The 19808-nt window shown below is 32.7% G+C and overlaps 2 protein-coding genes across 4 annotated transcripts in view; one reads left to right on the forward strand and one right to left on the reverse strand.

Moving 5' to 3' along the window:
* Positions 1-8680: 8680 nt before the first annotated feature.
* Positions 8681-12941, forward strand: LOC140984771 (RHOMBOID-like protein 2). Its single transcript, XM_073452385.1, has 5 exons — positions 8681-9266; positions 10748-10911; positions 11149-11312; positions 11794-12041; positions 12683-12941. The coding sequence occupies exons 1-5, from the start codon at positions 8965-8967 to the stop codon at positions 12792-12794; spliced, it is 990 nt and encodes a 329-aa protein (XP_073308486.1). The 5' UTR covers positions 8681-8964; the 3' UTR covers positions 12795-12941.
* A 3271-nt stretch (positions 12942-16212) lies between these two features.
* Positions 16213-19808, reverse strand: part of LOC140984742 (serine/threonine-protein kinase CTR1-like) — a 9018-nt gene continuing 5422 nt past the window's right edge. For all 3 annotated transcript variants that reach the window (XM_073452340.1, XM_073452339.1, XM_073452341.1), the window contains 7 exons: positions 18488-18566; positions 18299-18397; positions 18136-18204; positions 17959-18008; positions 16997-17078; positions 16772-16866; positions 16213-16564 (listed from right to left, as the gene is read on the reverse strand). In XM_073452340.1, the coding sequence (XP_073308441.1) occupies positions 16486-16564; positions 16772-16866; positions 16997-17078; positions 17959-18008; positions 18136-18204; positions 18299-18397; positions 18488-18566 (553 nt within the window). In that variant the 3' untranslated portion in view covers positions 16213-16485. The remainder of the gene's footprint in view (positions 16565-16771; positions 16867-16996; positions 17079-17958; positions 18009-18135; positions 18205-18298; positions 18398-18487; positions 18567-19808) is intronic.

Raw genomic sequence — 19808 nt, forward strand, 5'->3', positions numbered from 1 at the left:
TTAGATCAAGATTTCATAAGAACTTTTCTACATGTCCTGCAGAGAATCATAGATGTCTCTGTAGGATAGTATTTTCATTCATGGTCGTTTGGACTATGTTATGAGATATTGTTGTCTAGCTAAAGAAACCAAAAAAATATTCATGTGTTTCGTGTCGAAACACCTAATCTTCAGTTAGATTCTGATTATGTTCTATCATAATCTTCTTAACTCAAAACTTTTTCTTCATATATACTTTCGTCTGATGCAATATCCTCAAACTGGTATATTTGAACAAGATTTTGATAATAAACTGTTTCTTCAATATCCGGGGTCAGATCGAAGCATTTTTTCCACTTATATCATTTTCTAGACGATTATTCAAAATCTGACCTCTTGCTCCACATGTCCAGCAATTATAATCTTTAAAACTTTCATTAGCTCGGGTGTGAGCTCTTCTAAAAGTTTTCTTTGTATGTGTCCTTCCTCTTGGATTTTGATAAGTTCCACCTTGCTCCTGGTATCTAACTTTGGCTATATTTTCTTGTTTCAAATATTCTAAAGTATTGGAATAATTCTTTCAAATAATTAATTTGAACCTGTGTCCGGATCCATATTAATTGAGAAAGTTCTTCTCATCAAACATTTAATTACACAGTAATAATAATTTAATATGTTTAAAATAATTTTACGTCGGCTCTAATATCATTTATGGCTCAATTATAAAATCAAGGATATTTTTTTATCATTTTTTCAAAATTGCGGATTTCAAACTAAGATTTTAGGTCTAGGGGGTAAAACTTAAGTCGAAACTTAAATCGAATTTTTTTCCTAATTTACTCAAATTACAATGAGTTTCCTAGGGGTTTTTTTTAAAATATCAAGAGTTTCCTAGAAAATTATAATGTTTTTTTTTTTTGGTTGTTGCTTTTATGTAGATTCTGCATCACGAGAGCTGTCGGATATATAAAGTAGTAGTTGGGACTTAGCAAACGAAATTCCAAGTCCAAAGAAGCTCGTGAAAAGACCATAAATATTTCCATTTTACCAGTTGAATTGAATGAAAACATATTGAACCAAAAAAAACTGCCATGTATCTTATTTAATGAGTGTTATATACTAAAAAAAATTATTGAAAGTAGTTAATGCATTTAATGAATATGAAGACATTGGTATAAATAGAGAAAATAATAATAAATAAAAAGATGACATATAAAAAATAAAATGAAAATTTTATATTTGCGACGGAAAAAATATTATAAATTGTGCTCTTGTGTCATTTATTCTCAATAAATTGTAATCCAACATAGTAGACACTAGACAATAGATTACGAATACGAAACTATGACTGATATATATATATATATATATATATGTGTGTGTGTGTGTGTGTGTGTGTGTAAATTGTGCTCTTGTATCATTTATATATGTAAATTGTGCTCTTGTATCATTTATTCTCAATAAATTGTAATCCAACATAGTAGACACTAGAATTTGGAAATTTCTTTTATCTCATCTAGTTTTTTTTCGATTTCAATATCTTATAAACATTTAAAATAAACAATTTGACATATTACATCATATACATTTAAAATCAATATCATAAAAATTCATAAACATTTAAAATAATCATTTTAACATATAAAATTCCATAAACATCCATAACTATAGAAAATAATCACAGTAGCACATAAAACAATATTCAGGGCACTACCATGACGTTTACTAATTTTTAGGTGTAAAATGACCGTTTTGTCCCTAGACGTAAAATTTCTAGGTTTTTGACATTTTCTTAATTTCATTGACTCCAGACCATCCCAAATAATTATTTAAGCTTACAATAATTTTCCCGTATTTTTATTTGGCTTAAACCTAATTTTCCATAATTTTATAAAGCTTAAAACTAGGCGTTTCAATTAATTCGTTAATTAGTGTTTCGTGCGGTGATTAAATCCCGAATAAATCCAAAACTCATTATTTTGATCCCAAATTTTAAACATAACATTTTTAGTATTTATTCTACCCTTCCAAGTCATGAGCCACTCACGTGGACCCATGGATTCAATTTTAGTCCTATTACGTTCGAAATTGACACATTAATGAACCACTCGAGCCATCTCCCGATTTACCCGAGCCACGCCCAAACCACTTTGAGCCAAAACCTAACCAACCCACCTAGGGACCCTCCTGACCAAGCCCAGCCCGAAAAACCAGCCCTGGCCCGCTCAACCACTTCCTAGAAACTGACTCCATTGCATGTGCTGTGTGTGCATGAGTTTCATAGTTGCTCTAGGACTCTTAGTTAGCCTAGGACTCTACCAGCTGAGCCACCACCAAGCCCACACGACCCTCACCATCTCTGGACCATGCCCAGACCCAGCCCAGCCCCTAGAACCCCAAGCCCGAAGCACCTGAATCAAAGAACACCAGCTGCGTGACTTGCTTTTCCTCACGGTTCCTACTTTTTCTTCGAGCAAGCAGCAACCCAGCCGCCCCAGCCCATAGTCCGACCCCTGCCCATGACCCTTGGGCCCTGATGGACCTATCCTAAGCCACTTAGCCCCAGCAGCGAGCCTCCTTGGCTGCTGTCATCATCACAGATCGCGCGATGAGTCCCTTCTCCATGGGACTCCTCCCTGGCTACGCGCGAGGGGTCCTAGAAACTTCCTGACACTGACCCACGTCCCTTAAGACCCAACACCCTGATCGGGTCGAGCCCCTAAGCCCCATGCACAAGAACGAGGCAACAAGACACATACATGTACACAAACCTTCAACTCTCGGCCCCTTTTTTTTTTCTTTTTCTTTCACGGTTGTTCCTGTTTAGTTGTCTCAATTAATTTGTCACGTTTGGTCATATTTTATCATGTTTTGGCATATCCTATTTCATGGCAGCCCCTTAACACATAGAAACATATTTTTGGAGCCAAATAACACGAGTTTAGAACATGCATATTCATGGTTACAACAATAAAAGATTGTGTGACTTATTTTCATGCAAATTCATAAACAATTACATAATATGGTGTGATGATGAGTAAAAGGAGAATATGACGTGCTTTTGCGTATTTAACGCACGAAAAACCGTTGACGATTTGCGAATAACAGGCAAGAACCTTGGCTTGAATTTCCCTTGAACTTTCTCGATTATTTTCTCTTGATTTGTGTGTTGTATCATGTATTGGAGTGTTTGGGGGAGCAAAATTTCTGATTGGAGGCGTGGGTTGAGTAGGGGTTTGGGGAGGGTTTAACATATTTAAATACTAATTATTTGCTTAATTAAGCTTAGCCCATCAAGCCCCCAATTAGGCTCATTAGTGCCTGATTAGGATTAAATAAAAAAAATGATAATAGTTTTGTTTAAATAAATTTGTGAATTTATTAGCCAGGTTGCTAAAAAGTTTGCATTTTTGTTGACAATCCAACACCGATAAAAAATTACGTCCCGGCGTATAAAACCACCTCAAAACTCCTTATTTTCAAAAATAAGAAAAAGCACTAATCATATTTTAAATAATTAAAAACAATTATTTAATAAAATCATTTTCTATTTTTCAGCCCTCGGTCTTCGTTCCTCGTCGCAATCTCGAATAACCTTTAAAAATACATTTTAATGCAACTATATAGAAAAATATATTTTAAACATGTCAATATGTACAACATAATTAACTAATGCAATTAAAACAATTACTTAAAATACACAAAGAATTTAATAATTTATATGCATGTGCCGCCCCCGCCTTAAATTGAATTTCGTCCTCGAAATTCCTTTATCCTTAATAACCCAAAGTTTAGACTTTGTTCTAGTATCCCAAAAATCCACGTTTCCGCTGCGCTACTATGATAAAATTTAAGCTCTAGAATGACCTTACGTCTCCTTGATCCCAATTAAATTTTCCTTCTAAATCCTTATTTTGCAATTCGCAACTTAAAAAGACCCAAAAGACTTAGTGATGTTACTATTATAACCTCGAATTTCAATTTTTCTTACAATTTTCAATATTAAAATATGGATGACCATACTTATCGTATATTATTTTTCCTTATTTTATACCCAAAATGTTCATCAGCCTATCAAATTTCAATCTTAAAATCCCAAACGCATCCGCTAACTCTTAAATTTTCAAGCCTAATATCGATTCATCTTATAATACCCTTGATCAACATCCCTTATAACGTTATAACCAAGATATCCCAAGGTTCCAAATATTCTTGAAAGTCTAAATCATCGAAAATTCTTATCATTTAACCCATTCAATTATCGATTTTTGCTAAATTAGTCCCAAATTCCGTAATAATTGCAAAACTACTTCTTAATTTCCTCAAAAATTATCCTAATTGGTCCTTAATTTCGAAAATCTTACGATTAACCCATAAATTTTTTGGATTTTTATTCCCTTCTATAGGTTTCCCATGACATAAATTTCGATAATTTTAAACTTATTTACCCAAAATCAATTCCCTATAACCAATCTTACCTTTCATCAAACTTAAAATCTCAATTTATACATTTTCTTACTTCCAAAGATAATCGCAAATCCTCGAATCATTATTACTTATGAGTAATTCCCAAAAATTAATTCAACTAGTAACCATGAATCATAAATATTTTCTTAGAAAAATCTACGTGTACCAAAGATATTTATAATATTCACGATTAACTTATGGCGCAAAAATTAGAACGTCAATAGTAAAACCCATAAATCAACATAGTCCAATTCCACCACAAAACCAACATGCGTCGAAATCAAATAATTTATTATTTCATATCGTATCACAAATAAAAATTCTAAAGCATATAAATCATATATTATCACAAAGCTATTAAACATGTAACGTAAACATATAATTCATGTACTTATGCAGGTAACATCATAAAATCATATAAAGCATTTAAACTTACAAGTTGAGGCTTGACAACTGATCTTCCCGGCAATGATGGTGGCACAACCCTTTACAGAACCATTGCTCCGATACCAACTGAAACGTCTGCTTAATTGTTTTCTTAAAAAGTATTAGAAATTTTTTTTAAAACTCTTGCAATATGGCCGAAACCTATACCTATACATATAAAATATTTTTGCATCATTTTAAAATAAAAACAATCAACTAGCATTTGAAAATTAAATGAAATAGTCAAAACATGAAATCGTTAATCGTTAAACCAAACCTAAAAACATTATTTGAAAAATATAGCACATACTATAAAATCTCAAAAATCACTCATAAACATAAATAAAAGTCATAAAATATCCTTAACATAATTTAAAATCATAAATCATAAACTAGTGCGGAAAACTAGCGTCGGTACTCGGGTCATGTGCACCTTCAGTCCAGCAAAGTCAACCATCAAGACCTCTATAAACATTATTATCATAACAAACTGCATCAATCACACCTAATGAGTCTAAAGACTCAACACATCATATTTTTGATAACAAGTAATACATATACAGATCACATGCAACAGTGAAAAATACTTGTACTTAAAATATCGTTTTCATGATATGCATAAACTTGAACATGAACATTTTCGTAAACTTTTTCATGATGTATAAACTTTAAATAAAAACATTTTCATAAACATAAACATATTCATATTCATCATCAACATATTCATATATGTATTCATCATAAACATATTCATATACGTATTCCATTTTCTTTTCGTTGAATTCAGATCGTTAATTGTGACTTTCGTGTTCATCTACGTCTACATCTACGTGTTGGGCGATGGATCCATCTACATGTAACCACAGTACTTGGCGGCGGGGACACCAGCAACACTCTCACCGGTCAACTGAGCCTTGGCCTTACAAATTAACATATTATCGTATTCATATACATATCTGTATCCAAGGAAACACGATCGTCGGGCTCCTACTGGAACCATAACCCTCACGATATCTCCAACATATAATCGTATTAGTCACAATTACTTCACTTCCTTCAACGTTTCATATTATCATCACTTTATAAAATTTAAACATGCATGTAACGTTTTTCTTTTAAACCAAACATTCAACATGTCCTTTAAATGTCTATAGTTAAACCATAAAATCCATAAACGTTTTAAAAATAACATTTTAACATAGTAACAATACATAAACATTTAAAATAATATTTTATCATCAAAACATTTAAAATATCATTTTAACATTTTAAATCATAAACATTTAAAATAAACAATTTGACATATTACATCATATACATTTAAAATCAATATCATAAAAATTCATAAATATTTAAAATAATCATTTTAACATATAAAATTCCATAAACATTCATAACTATAGAAAATAATCACATTAGTACATAAAACAGCATTCAGGACACTACCATGAAGTTTACTAATTTTTAGGTGTAAAATGACCGTTTTGCCCCTAAACGTAAAATTTCTCGGTTTTTGACATTTTCTTAATTTCATTGACTCCAAACCATCCCAAATAATTATTTAAGCTTACAATAATTTTCTCGTATTTTTATTTGGCCTGAATAGATGGCTTTTAATTTATTCTTTAAATACAACATATTAATGTGTTTTAATCCCGAATTAAACCAAACCTTAGTATAAAATCCCCAAATTTAAAAATTAGACTTTTAATAATTATTTAAACTTAAACCTAATTTTCCAAAATTTTATAAAGCTTAAAACTAGGCGTTTCAATTAATTCATTAATTATCGTTTCGTGCGGTGATTAAATCCCAAATAAATCCAAAACTCATTATTTTGATCCCAAATTTTAAAAATAACATTTTTAGTATTTATTCTACCCTTCCAAGTCATGAGCCACCCCCGTGGACCCATGGATTATATTTAATTGACACATTAATGAACCACCCGAGCCATATCCCGATTTACTCGAGCCACGCCCAAGCCACCTTGAGCCAAAACCTAACCAACCCATCTAGAGACCCTTCGAACCAAGCCTAGCCCGAAAAACCAGCCCTGGCCTGCTCAAAAACTTCCTGAAAACTGACCGCCATTGCATGTGCTGTGTGTGCGTGAGTTTCATAGTTGCTCTAGGACTCCTAGTTAGCCTAGGACTCTACCAGCTGAGCCACCACCGAGCTCACACGACCCTCATCATCCCTGGACCACGCCCAGACCCAGCCCAGACCCTGGAACAACAAGCCCGAAGCACCTGAATCAGAGAACACCAGCTACGTGACTTGCTTCTCCTCACGGTTCCTACTTTTTCTTCGAGCCAGAAGCGACCCAGCCGCCCCAGCCCTTAGTCCGACCCCTGCCCATGACCCTTGGGCCCTGATGGACCTACCCTGAGCCACTTAGCCCCAGCAGCGAGCCTCCTTGGCTGCTGTCATCATCACAGATCGCGCGAGGAGTCCCTTCTCCATGGGACTCCTCCCTGGCTGCGCGCGAGGGGTCCTAGCACCTTCCTGACACTGACCCACGTCCCTTAGGACCCAACACCCTGACCGGGTCGAGCCCCTAAGCCCCATGCACAAGAACGAGGCAACAAGACACATACATGTACACAAACCTTCAACTCTCGGCCCCTTTTTTTTCTTTTTCTTTCACGGCTGTTCCGGTTTAGTTTTCTCAATTAATTTGTCACGTTTGGTCATATTTTATCATGTTTTGGCATATCCTAATTCATGGCAGCCCCTTAACACATAGAAACATATTTTTGGAGCCAAATAACACAAGTTTAGAACATGCATATTCATGGTTACAACAATAAAAGATTTTGTGACTTGTTTTCATGCAAATTTATAAACAATTACATAATATTGTGTGATGATGAGTAAAAAGAGAATATGACATGTCTTTGCGTATTTAACGCACGAAAAACCGTTGACGATTTGCGAATAACAGGCAAGAACCTTGGCTTGAATTTCCCTTGAGCTTTCTCGATTATTTTCTCTTGAATTGTGTGTGTTGTATTGTGTATTGGAGTGTTTGGGGGAACGAAAATTCTGATTGGAGGCGTGGGTTGAGTAGGGGTTTGGGGAGGGTTTAACATATTTAAATACTAATTATTTGCTTAATTAAGCTTAGCCCATCAAGCCCCCAATTAGGCTCATTAGTGCCTGATTAGGATTAAATAAAAAAAATGATAATAGTTTTGTTTAAATAAATTTGTGAATTTATTAGTCGGGTTGTCAAAAAGTTTGCATTTTTGTTGACAATCCAACACCGATAAAAATTACGTCCCGGCATATAAAATCACCTCAAAACTCCTTATTTTCAAAAATAAGAAAAAGCATTAACCATATTTTAAATAATTAAAAATAATTATTTAATAAAATCATTTTCTATTTTTCAGTCATCGGTCTCCGTTCCTCTATCGCAATCTCGAATAACCTTTAAAAATACATTTTAATGCAACTATATAAAAAAATATATTTTAAACATGTCAATATGCACAACATAATTAACTAATGCAATTAAAACAATTACTTAAAATACATAAGAAATTTAATAATTTATATGCACGTGATTCGCGTGGACCTTCAAATTTCCGGGTACGTTACAATACTCATCACTTGACATTGTTGGGATGTTCAAAGAATTGCTCGTATTCGTTAAAGCACATGAAAAGAATCTCATAACTTATTGCTATAAAGTTAGCTTTTGCAAATATCAGTGAGAAATGTTTATAAAAAAAAAAATATCAGTGAGAATCGAATGCGGGTAATTTCCGTAGAGTTTCCCATTTGACAAAAATATATTAACAAGAAGAATCCCCGCAATGTCCTAATGCTCCAACAACCATTCTTCCAATTGAAATCGTCCAAAAATCAATAATTATTTAAGGGAAAAAGACTTCTTCTCAGGTCACTCGCTCTCTTTACCAATTCTTGCATTCGTCTCAAGTTTTCGGTTCATCCCAACTTCTAAGCCACTCCTCCCCCTCACGCGTATAGACGCAGAATACAGCAAAAAAACTATAAGATATAGATATCTGTTTACGAGATTCGAAGTGAGTTTGCAGTTTATATATAAGCAAGGTGTGAAGAATGATGGGAAATGGAGATCTTGAAAGAGGTGGAGCTACAAAGAACAGAAACCAGGGGTATTCGCAATCTTATTATGCAGCTGCAGGAGGATATGATGTGGAGTATTCGGACAGCCAGTGGACTTCATGGCTGGTGCCTATGATAGTTGTTGCTAATGTTGTCATTTTTATAGTGATCATGCTTGTTAATAATTGTCCGAAGGAAAATAATGGGGTTCGAGGTGGTTGTGTTGCAAAGTTTCTTGGAAGGTTCTCCTTTCAGCCCCTGAGGGAAAACCCTCTCTTTGGCCCTTCATCTTCAACGTAAAGCTCCCATCTTTTTCTTCTTTTTATCTCTTTGATGGATACGTTGATTTCGTTAGATTTAATGGTTTTTGGTCTTGATTTGTTTGTTTTGGTGGAGGTTGGATGAATCTTGATTGTGGTCTTTTCGAAAGTCTTGTTTGTGATTTATGGGTAACTTTTCTGCTGTCTTTTGACTTCGGATTAAAGTTACATTTTTTGGGGCTTAATTTCTTTTTGTTTTGGAAAACATTTCATGATCTTTGTAGTGAGATGATTTGATAGGAGATTGGTTTATGATGTTTAATTAATGTTGATTTTTGGGCTATTAGGTTTTATGATTGACAGTAGACCTGTTCTTGCTAGTGTGACTTTCTTGATTTGGTTCTTTGCTTATATTAACTGTGTTTTTCCTTTTAAAAATTATCTGGGTTGTAAGTACCATTTCTTACCAGCTTGTGATAATCTGGAATTATTGCTCTTCGCATCTTGGTTAAAAAATTTTACGTACACGCTAAATTCTTCTGTTTTATCCCCTCTAGATTGCTATCAGAGCTGTACATTAATCTGTTACCAACTTGACTGAACTAAGCTACAATGAGTGAGACATTCCATAATTGCGAGATTGTGAACTTATCAATTGATAAGATAGAAGGCTAGGTGGCTTTTTAGGCTCCAAAACATTATTTAGTTGCTCCTATTTTGACCTTTTAGTTTGGATCGTACCGGTTTTATGTTGAAGCGTTGACTAATGTTCACCAGAGAGAGTCTGTTGTGTCAATTACTGGGTGAATATGGTCTTTGGGTTCATACCATGGGATGCTTTAAACTAGTGATGCAATCATTGGTGAAATTGCTAGGAGTATTCTTTGTCTTGTCTTCCTGCGAGAGCAAAATTTTTAATCGCCTGTATTCGAATTTCGCATTCATATTATCACTTAGAGATTGCCGCCTTGTATTGCCGCCTTGTGTTTGGCTTCATGGAAATACATTTTGATGCTAAATAATACTCTTTCCCATCAGTATCCGTGGAATAGAAATATCACACAACCCGTAAAATAATTATGATGTTTGTGGTCTGATTATACACTTTCCTTGGCTTATTCCAATCCAAGCCATTTATGTATCAGTGGATGCCTGAAATTGGAACTTTTTTATTTTCTTTGCTAAGTGCTATTCCTCTTCAGTTTATTTTCTGTGATCCAACGAAAGTGAACAAAGCAATAGTTTATCATTAATATTTGGAAAATTGATTATTTCTTTTTGATATTTCAAAACTATTTTTCTTTGATTCTATTATTTTAAGGGTCGTTAGATCCCTGCCTTGTGTTGTACTTGGACATAGTTTTAAATCAGTGCTTGATACAAGGAAAAATCTTCATTCTTATTATGTCCGTTTGGTAGAACTTTGTGTGTTTATGTTTTTTTGGAAGGTGTATTGAAAACTGTTCATCTTTCCTTTCTGAAAGTAATTCAAATAATGCTACCTCTCGCTTGTGTAGATTGGACAAAATGGGTGCTCTCGAGTGGAACAAGGTGGTTCACGGGAATGAAGCATGGAGGCTTATAACTTGTATCTGGTTGCATGCAGGCGTTATTCATTTACTCGCTAACATGTTGAGCTTGGTGTTTATTGGGATTCGCCTTGAGCAACAATTTGGATTCGGTATGCATCATCACTCTGATTTACAACTTTGTTTTGATTAAACTTGTAAAACAAATGAAACATCTCTTAATATTATTATTTACCAACCTTGCTTGAAATGAATAGTGTACAAAATCCATAGAATATCGATGATGATCTTGATGTTAGCTTAATGAAAATGTGTTTCTTTAATTCTTACAATTCCCATCTATTACGTTTTGGTCCGATTTTAGTTTGCTTCCGAATTATGTTATGCAGTACGAGTAGGGGTGACCTACCTGTTGTCGGGTATCGGTGGGAGCATGCTCTCTTGCCTTTTTATTCAAAGGAGTATATCTGTTGGAGCCTCCGGTGCTTTGTTTGGACTTCTTGGAGCAATGCTATCTGAGTTACTTACAAACTGGACTATTTATACCAATAAGGTAAGACCTTTACTAATCTGTTCTCAAATTATTATTTTCAACGATTTTTAATGCACTTCTTCGTCGCTCCTCTAGTTGGAGAGTGTGGGAAAATCTCTTTTTCCCAGTGAAAGAATGGTGGTGTTGATTTAATACGATCAGATATACTAAGAACGATTGATTTTGACGTACTATAGTGCCGCTTATATGATACAACTGACAACTGGCGTTTAGACTGTACAGTTTAACTAGATTTGTATTGCGTCCGCCTTACTAGCTATAGAATGACATACATTCAATACTCATAATAAGTTTATACCGTGGTTTTCGAATTTAAATTTCATTTTAATTTCAGTACCTAATGTTTCAGAACAAGTAAACGTGAGCCACAAGCCTTTTTAAAACATCCATCACAATTTTGCTCGTTACATTCTTATGTTAGCATGGTTATTAAATAATTCATGAATTTCTCTTATTTTTGCAAATCTTTTTGTTTCATCAGGCAGCAGCTCTTTTCACTCTACTGGTGATTATTGCCGTTAACTTGGCAGTTGGAATCCTCCCACACGTTGACAATTTTGCACACATTGGGGGCTTTTTGACCGGTTTTCTCCTTGGTTTTATACTACTGCTCAGGCCGCAGTTTGGTTGGGTGGAACGCCACCGACTTCCGGCTAATAATCTGAAGTCCAAATACACAGCTTGCCAAGTCTTTTTGTGGATCGTTGCTACAGTTTTGTTGATTGTCTGGTAAGATTCCCATTTAAAATGGATATCTTTGCACAATAAATACTGCTACACAATGGATGATAGCCTCATGCTTATTATGTTTTATGATAAATTAACTATGAAACCCCTGTGGTTTAGCCTCATCATGGAAACACCCTCTGAAATATGAATAACACCGGCGACAGCTTCATAAAGTTGGATTTGCCATACATTAAATTTGTGGGTTCGTTGGATGCTAAATTCGTTCCTGAATCCACCAATTGTAGCTTGTCATTCAGCTATTCTTCACCCCACATTTTTTAGAACACAACATGACTGCACCATCCTTGGGGCATGACATGGGTTGAAAGTAGAGGGATCAATATAGTGACTCAACCTGGATTGCATATCCTTGCTTGTAACACATTGTTCCTCATGTTTGAAAGATAGGCTAATCCACACTCTACTTTGCTCTGGTGTTCTCACTAGTGAGCTCTGATGCTAGCCCCGAACCTTGCATCTAAGCATGACATGATTAACCTCGAACAGAAACCTTATAGTTGATGTGCTAATGACACCATCCATGATTGTATTTTTCTCTCTCTCGATATCTCTAGTTTTCCATTGAAAGAGGTGTTGATAGAATCATTAAATGGATTAATCATTCAAAAATTGTCTTGCAGGTTCACTGTGGGATTAGTGATGCTGTTCAAGGGAGAAAATGCAAATGAAAAATGCAGCTGGTGCCATTATCTAAGCTGTGTGCCTACATCAAGATGGAGCTGCAACAACTGATACATGGACATTTCTCTACTTGTTATGGTACTAATAACTTAGAAAAAAACACTACAATTTTTCAAATTATAGTTTTTCATTCGTTTATTGTGTTGCATAGTTAATGTGTTTTGTAATTTAAATGGATATCCTTGTTTTGAATATGTATTACTACCTTACTTCCAATGATCCTTATTTATTCTTACGTGTGAGGAAAATAAAAAAATCATTTGGACAAATGTAAAAATAAATATGGATTATTCGATACAGATTTGGTGCCACACCCTGGAGATAAGTTAAACTCAACCTCGTTTTACATGTTAATTTTTTATATATATAAATGTATATTTTTTATTATTTATATACATATAAAATTAAATTTTTGCATTAACATAAACAATACCAATTTAATTTTTGAATGTATTACAACATAATATTATTGAGTTTAAAAAATATCCTACGTAAAACATTTTCAAATGGTAGCTTGTAAACATGCTTATTTCTAATAGTAATATTTATCATAAAATGAAACAAATATCCATGTATAGCAGTAAATAATATGTAAACTTTTGGTTAAATAACAAATTTATACATATACATAATTTTTTTATTAAATAGAACATTTTTATTTCAATTTTTATTAATGGCTCAATCGATAAATATATATGTCAAAATTATAATCAAATTTTGATTAAATTTAACTAAATACCTATTTTACCCCTAAATTCATCTGATAATATATAATACACTAATATTTTTTATAGTTTGAATAATTATTAAAACATTGATTGTTTTATTTTCAAATTAATAATTTATTCATAGAATTGTTTTTATTATGAGAGATATAATCATCTAATATTTTAAAATATAGATAAAGATATGATTGGAATATTTTAAAAAATTAATTTAAAAAAAATATAAATAAACTTTCATCAATAATGTTATATGAAAGTGTTATTTACAATAAAAAAATGTTAGTAAATTCCACATCATCTATTTAGTTTACTACTAGATAAAATTACTCTTACAATTACTTTCCTTATATTAAAAAATTTTGATTTACCTTATTTATTGGAACATTTAGTTTTTGTATCTGGTAAAAACATCTCAACTGAATTCGAACAATAAACTGAAATCAGTAATCTAATTCATCGCAAACCCAAACTTACTGATATCCAGCATAAAAATCAACTTAACAAACTAATAAGAAACTTCTGATTTAACTAAAACCGACATGCTATCACTTTAAACAATATCTTTACATGGACATTACCGATAAATGATTAAGAATCAGAACCTGAGGTAACACAGTTTCTTTGTTCCTACCAATCAATGTTAAGGATCGGAGTAACAATCTCTGTTAGAAGTCAATTGATATCAGAAAGGACAATGAATCGGCAACAAGTACATTCGCGGTCATAAACGGATATCTTTTGTACAAGTTATCGTTGAAGATTGAGACTATATATAAGATCAGTTAAACCAGCTAGAAAAATAATCCTCGACTAAAAACAAAGCCAAATCTCTTTGCAAAATATTACTAGAAGTCAGATTAAAAAAGATGCACACACTGATTCGTTATTTATTTGATCATATCAAGGATCATATCCGTGCACAAAATTCTTCTATATAGTTCATATAAACTATAAACAAGGAACTCTACTACTCGAAATTTTTCAGTTTCACTAAGAGTTTGAATTAAGCAATTTTAAGTCCTACTGAAGTGAAGTAATTCCAAATCACTTGTAATTCCACTTACAAGAAAAAAGTTTCAACATTATTAACACAATCGAAACAATTCAAAGAAAATTTATGCACCCCTCTATAATTATAATCTCAATCCCGAAATTATTAAAATTCAAATACAAAACTTTGTATATCGATAAATAAAATTTAATGTTTTAAAAATATATCATGATATTTATCATGTATAAATAAAATATAACATAAAAATTAAATTTTAAAATATTATTCATAGTATATTCCAAGTTTTAGCAGATATATAAAATTTTGGTCAAATATTTTTAATATAAAATACATATAAATGTCGGGTATACAAAATTTTGATTTACCAAAATTTTATTATCTATTAATTTTACACAAAAATAACAATTATTATTATTATTATTATTATTATTATTATTATTATTATTATTATTATTATTCCAACGTGTTTAAATATATAATACTTGCTGTTTGTCAACTAAGTAAATATAATCAAATTGACATTAAATTAGTAGAATTTATTTGTTATCGTACACAGTTTTTTAATTTAAATTTAAATAATCAAAATATCGAAATTAAAGAATTAAAATATGTGCAAAAAAAAAAAAAAAATTTAAAAAAAAACTTCGATTTATTCAGCATCTTCAACATATTAGAAAAAAATAAAGAATCAAAATAGATAAATGAATAATTTTATGAATTAATCATTGATATATCAAATTAAAAAAGCCAATATTCAATTTAAATTGGTTCCAAGAACCTTTGAGATTAAATCGAATTTTAATTTCCTATCAAAATTTAAGATGGATTTGAAATTATATTATTATTTATTTAAAAAATAGACAAGATTTTCGGTTAGTATTGTCATTAAATAAGGGTTCATTCCATCCTACATGTAGGGGCACTACCCCATGATAGAATCAAGGGCCCAAATTTAGTCACACATACATAGGGTCCACTAATTTTTTTAAAATCACATATGTGTGTGAATCTTGTCCATCCAAACTATGTGGGGGCAGTGCCCTCACATGTAGCATCGAAGCTACCTTAAATAAGACATAAATTGTGATTATAACTCAAAGTATGATTAATAGAGTAGTTAATCTGAAAAAAAAGTATGACATGCTTTGAAAATTGAATAACATTTACATGGGGTACTTTTTAGTTAGATAAAATAACAAGTTAAAGAGTGATTAACAATTTATAAAATGTAAATAACATTCCTCAAATTATATAACATGAAAATAGTTGTAATTGTAAATTGTGTAAATTGTGCACAAAAAGTTTTGTAACCAGATTTAAATATCTATTTTTTTTATGTATTTATCTGTTTAGTTATTCAAATATTACAAGTATTATAATTTAACACATTATCTAAAACATAAATAATTCTAAATAAAATCTAAATAAAAGCAAATGATAAGGGGCAAAATAAGTATTTATGTTAAATTTCATTTAAGAAAAAAGAGACCCCAAGTGGAATATATGCACCATCACTCAAAGTTCACAGTGCAATTTACTATTTAGAATCATTGTGAACGGACAAAGATTTAATTGGAGAAAGTGATATATTTTAAAAGAGTATACTGTTTGGTCACAAAATTTGTTTTAGAAATAAAAAATGTTTTTTTCTAGAAAAATATTGCTCTCTTTACCTGTGCTTTTTTTTGAAAAGTTGTTTTTAGTTTTGTTATCCAGAATTCCACTTCGGATAGACTGTAAATGAATTCCATTAGTCAAGAAATGAGTTGGGATTCTGCTTCTGTCGTATGTTCCAAATAAGGAAAGTAATGAATGAACATTACCGTCTATCTGGATAAGTTAGTTAACTTTTACCTGTGTAGCCAAAAATCGAAAGCTTGGAAAAGGCCGAAAACCATGTACACATATGAATGCATGTCATCACAGAAATAAGGGTGCGGAACCTCTGCGTGTTGGCAATCAAGGCGACTGGAGAGTTTTTAAGGCATGGAAACTGACCTCGCTCTTATCTCCCAGCTCCTGACCGTACTAAATCTGCCATTTTATGTATAATATCTTCAAACGATGGACGATTCTCTGGGTTACTGTTTGCAACATGGAGTTCAGCAGAAAAAATGTTGGGGTAGTTTCATTCGCAAAGACGATCAATATAAATACAGTAAGGTGATCAGTGATGGAGGTAAACAGAACGATCTTCGGGGAATTGGGATGGGGAAACTTGCAGTTTGAAAATATTTCACTTTCTTCGTTTTTTTTTGTCTACCCCTTTATCCACTGAAGCTTATTAATACCTCTGCCAGCAGTCAGAAATGATGGAGGATACTCGAGGATCAATGTTTTTGGGAAGGTCTAATCTGTGATCCATGAAGCCAACTACTCCAACAACCTTTAGAAAGGATGTTTAAAGAGTAAGGAAACATAGAGGAACAAATATATGCCATTTACAGAGATTCAAGAAAAGATCGTGGTTAATGTTTCATTAACGCATACCAGGTACTGGGATTGGAGGAAGTTACCTGTAAGGGATTGAGGTTGCTCCAAGGAACACATTCAGTCATTAGCTCCCACAGAATGACACCAAAGCTGAAGACATCTGACCTGTGGAGAGAAGAGAATAAATTTCACAAGAAACTTAAATTATAGGATATGATGTTTTGGAATACCTAAACAACTTTACAAGCTTTGGCTTTAGTGAAGACTATAAGCCATGAGTGAAGTTAATCAATCAACAGACACTAACCGAGCACAATGATTTCTAAAACCATACCCAAAATATCTCTACAATTTGGTTCCACTGAATATCTTATTCTATTTTAACTCAGAAGTATAAGCTAGTGAGTCTTGAGCTCATCCAAGTAAAAGCTTATATTATCCTCGCCTGAGTTGATTGAGATGTTTCTTTATGTGAGATAACAACGCCGTCCTTCACGTCTGACCACGCATATCATCAATAAATCATTCAAACTCAGAAACTCACACTTTCAGTTGAATCAGTAGGCATATATGGAGCTTAATCTAAATTATAAGCTACAACTTTTCAGGTCCATCCATATTCTTTTGAGCACCATTCTCCCCTTGATTGATCAGTATGACACTACTTTGCCAAATATGATTCTAATAAGCTTTCCTACAGTCTCCACACAATATAAGCGCCAAGCTAGGTCAAACTCTAGTAAAAAAAGGAAGGTCCAAATCTTGGGCTTTTCTCAATTGATTCAGTTCAAAAGCACCAGTCCTGCAATCTCATAAGTGATTATGCCCATGTTCAGCAATTTTAGCTCACTTAAATAACAAACATCAGCCTTTAAAAAAAATAATAATAATAGCATACATCAGATGTACCCCAAACTTAAATGTAACTGGAAGAAACTTTGCTCAATATTGACGAGGTCTCCTCTCTCAGCAAACAAACAGTGCTGTTTGCAGTAAATAATGTGTTTTTATGTGAAAATTGAAGAATCGCCAAAAAAACAATTACTTCTCAGTTGACGGTTCATTACGGAGAACTTCTGGTGCCATACATTGAGGCTGCAGCAATAACAAAGCATGATAAAATAAGATATATACAGCACTTATGGATTCATAACGAAGTCGATGTAACAAAGTGACGAAAAAATATCAGAGATCACCACAAAAAAGGGAAAGTGAACTTAACCGTGCCTCTTCCCGACTTTGCTGTCAAGAAAGTAGTATTCTTCAATTTTGACAAGCCAAAATCTCCAACCTCATAAAAGGCAATGTAATTAGGGTTTTCTACATACTTGATACATTTTAATCTAAATAACTCGATGACAAGTTCAGGTTTCAGCCAACAATACCTTGACAGTCCAGCTTTTATCAACCAGAAGGTTTGATGATTTAAGGTCCCGATGCACTATGGGTGGATTTCTGTGATGCAAATAGTTCATGCCTCTGGCCTGCAACCAGGAAGAACCAGCATATAAAAGATGTGTCACTTCATACTTAAAAACAGAAATTGGAAAATGATAACTTGAGTAGAGACACACCACATCTATAGCCATCCTCAAGCGTCGTCTGATGTCAAGTGATTGCTTGCTTTTGTGAAGTGTTTTGAAGAGACTTCCCCTGATTATATGCAATGCAAACCACTCATATATTTTAGTCACCATATTAGACATATCTGATATACAATTACTGTGAAACTCTTGTGTTCTATGAAGTGTTTTGAAAAGACTTTCACTGATTATAATACTTGAGCCTATTAGATTAACTACTTTGTATACATCAATTTTTTTTCCAAATTTTCCCTCCCATTTAAGTAGGGGTGAACCGAAACCGAACCAGAATCCAAACCAAACCACTGATAATGGCGTCGTTGTGCCTGGGCTGAGAGGCTGTGAGGGCTCTCAGCCACATGGATAGTTTAATGTGCTCATCTCATCCGATTTAATTTTATTGGAATTGCGAGAATACCCCAAATTATTAATCTCCTGGCGTGGATATTGGCAGGAATTGATTGAAACTTTAGCATATTCTTCTGAATTATATGTATCCGCAGGATAGGTTTTTTAATGATCATTAACAAAACCCAAAAAATTGGTTTAACATTGGTTTGGTTCAAAGTTTATATTTAAAAATCCAAACCAAACCTATTTCTAAATATATAATTTTTTTGTCATACATATTTTTAATATGATATTTAATTTATATTATATCATTAGTAGTATGATAAATTGATAATCGATGACGCTTTTTTAAATTTAGGTTTACAATTATTTACTCTCACCCATTTTATAGTTCCAAAAATAAGTCCATCAATTCAGGTTGTAAGTGTAGAAACTTTAACTTTTCATTATTATCTTTTATCGCTAAACAAACTTACAAAATTTGTATTGCCAAAATTTATGCTCTTGGTAAAAAATTTGTATGGTCGTTATCATATATTATAGGCAAAAACTTGTGTGAGACAGTCTCACGGGTCGTATTTGTGAGACGGATCTCTTATTTGGGTCATCCATGAAAAAGTATTACTTTTTATGCTAAGAGTATTACTTTTTATTGTGAATATGAATAGGGTTGACCCGTCTCACAGATTAAGATCCGTGAGACGGTCTCACATGAGACCCACTCTATATTATATTATTAAATGATTTAATATTTGTAAGAATATTGATATTTATCTATTTATAATAGTTAGTTTAGAAATTTTAATTATATTTAAAAATAATCAAAACATTATATTTTGGAAAAAAATCGTAAAAATTTCATCATCCAAACCAATCCGAACTAAATCAAACCAAAATCAAGGTTTGATTTGGTTCTTAACAATTAATTGATGTGGGTATTTTATATATAATCTTGAAATGG

The sequence above is a fragment of the Primulina huaijiensis genome, chromosome 9 (genome assembly GCF_012295235.1).
Source record: "Primulina huaijiensis isolate GDHJ02 chromosome 9, ASM1229523v2, whole genome shotgun sequence".
Classification (NCBI taxonomy): Eukaryota; Viridiplantae; Streptophyta; class Magnoliopsida; order Lamiales; family Gesneriaceae; genus Primulina; species Primulina huaijiensis.

Excerpts from the sequence above, each read along its gene's own strand:
- LOC140984771 (XM_073452385.1), top strand. The coding sequence starts at position 8,965 with ATGATGGGAAATGGAGATCTTGAAAGAGGTGGAGCTACAAAGAACAGA. Across the intron at positions 9,267-10,747 it reads TTTGGCCCTTCATCTTCAAC|ATTGGACAAAATGGGTGCTC; the intron begins GTAAAGCTCCCA and ends TCGCTTGTGTAG. Across the intron at positions 12,042-12,682 it reads ACAGTTTTGTTGATTGTCTG|GTTCACTGTGGGATTAGTGA; the intron begins GTAAGATTCCCA and ends ATTGTCTTGCAG.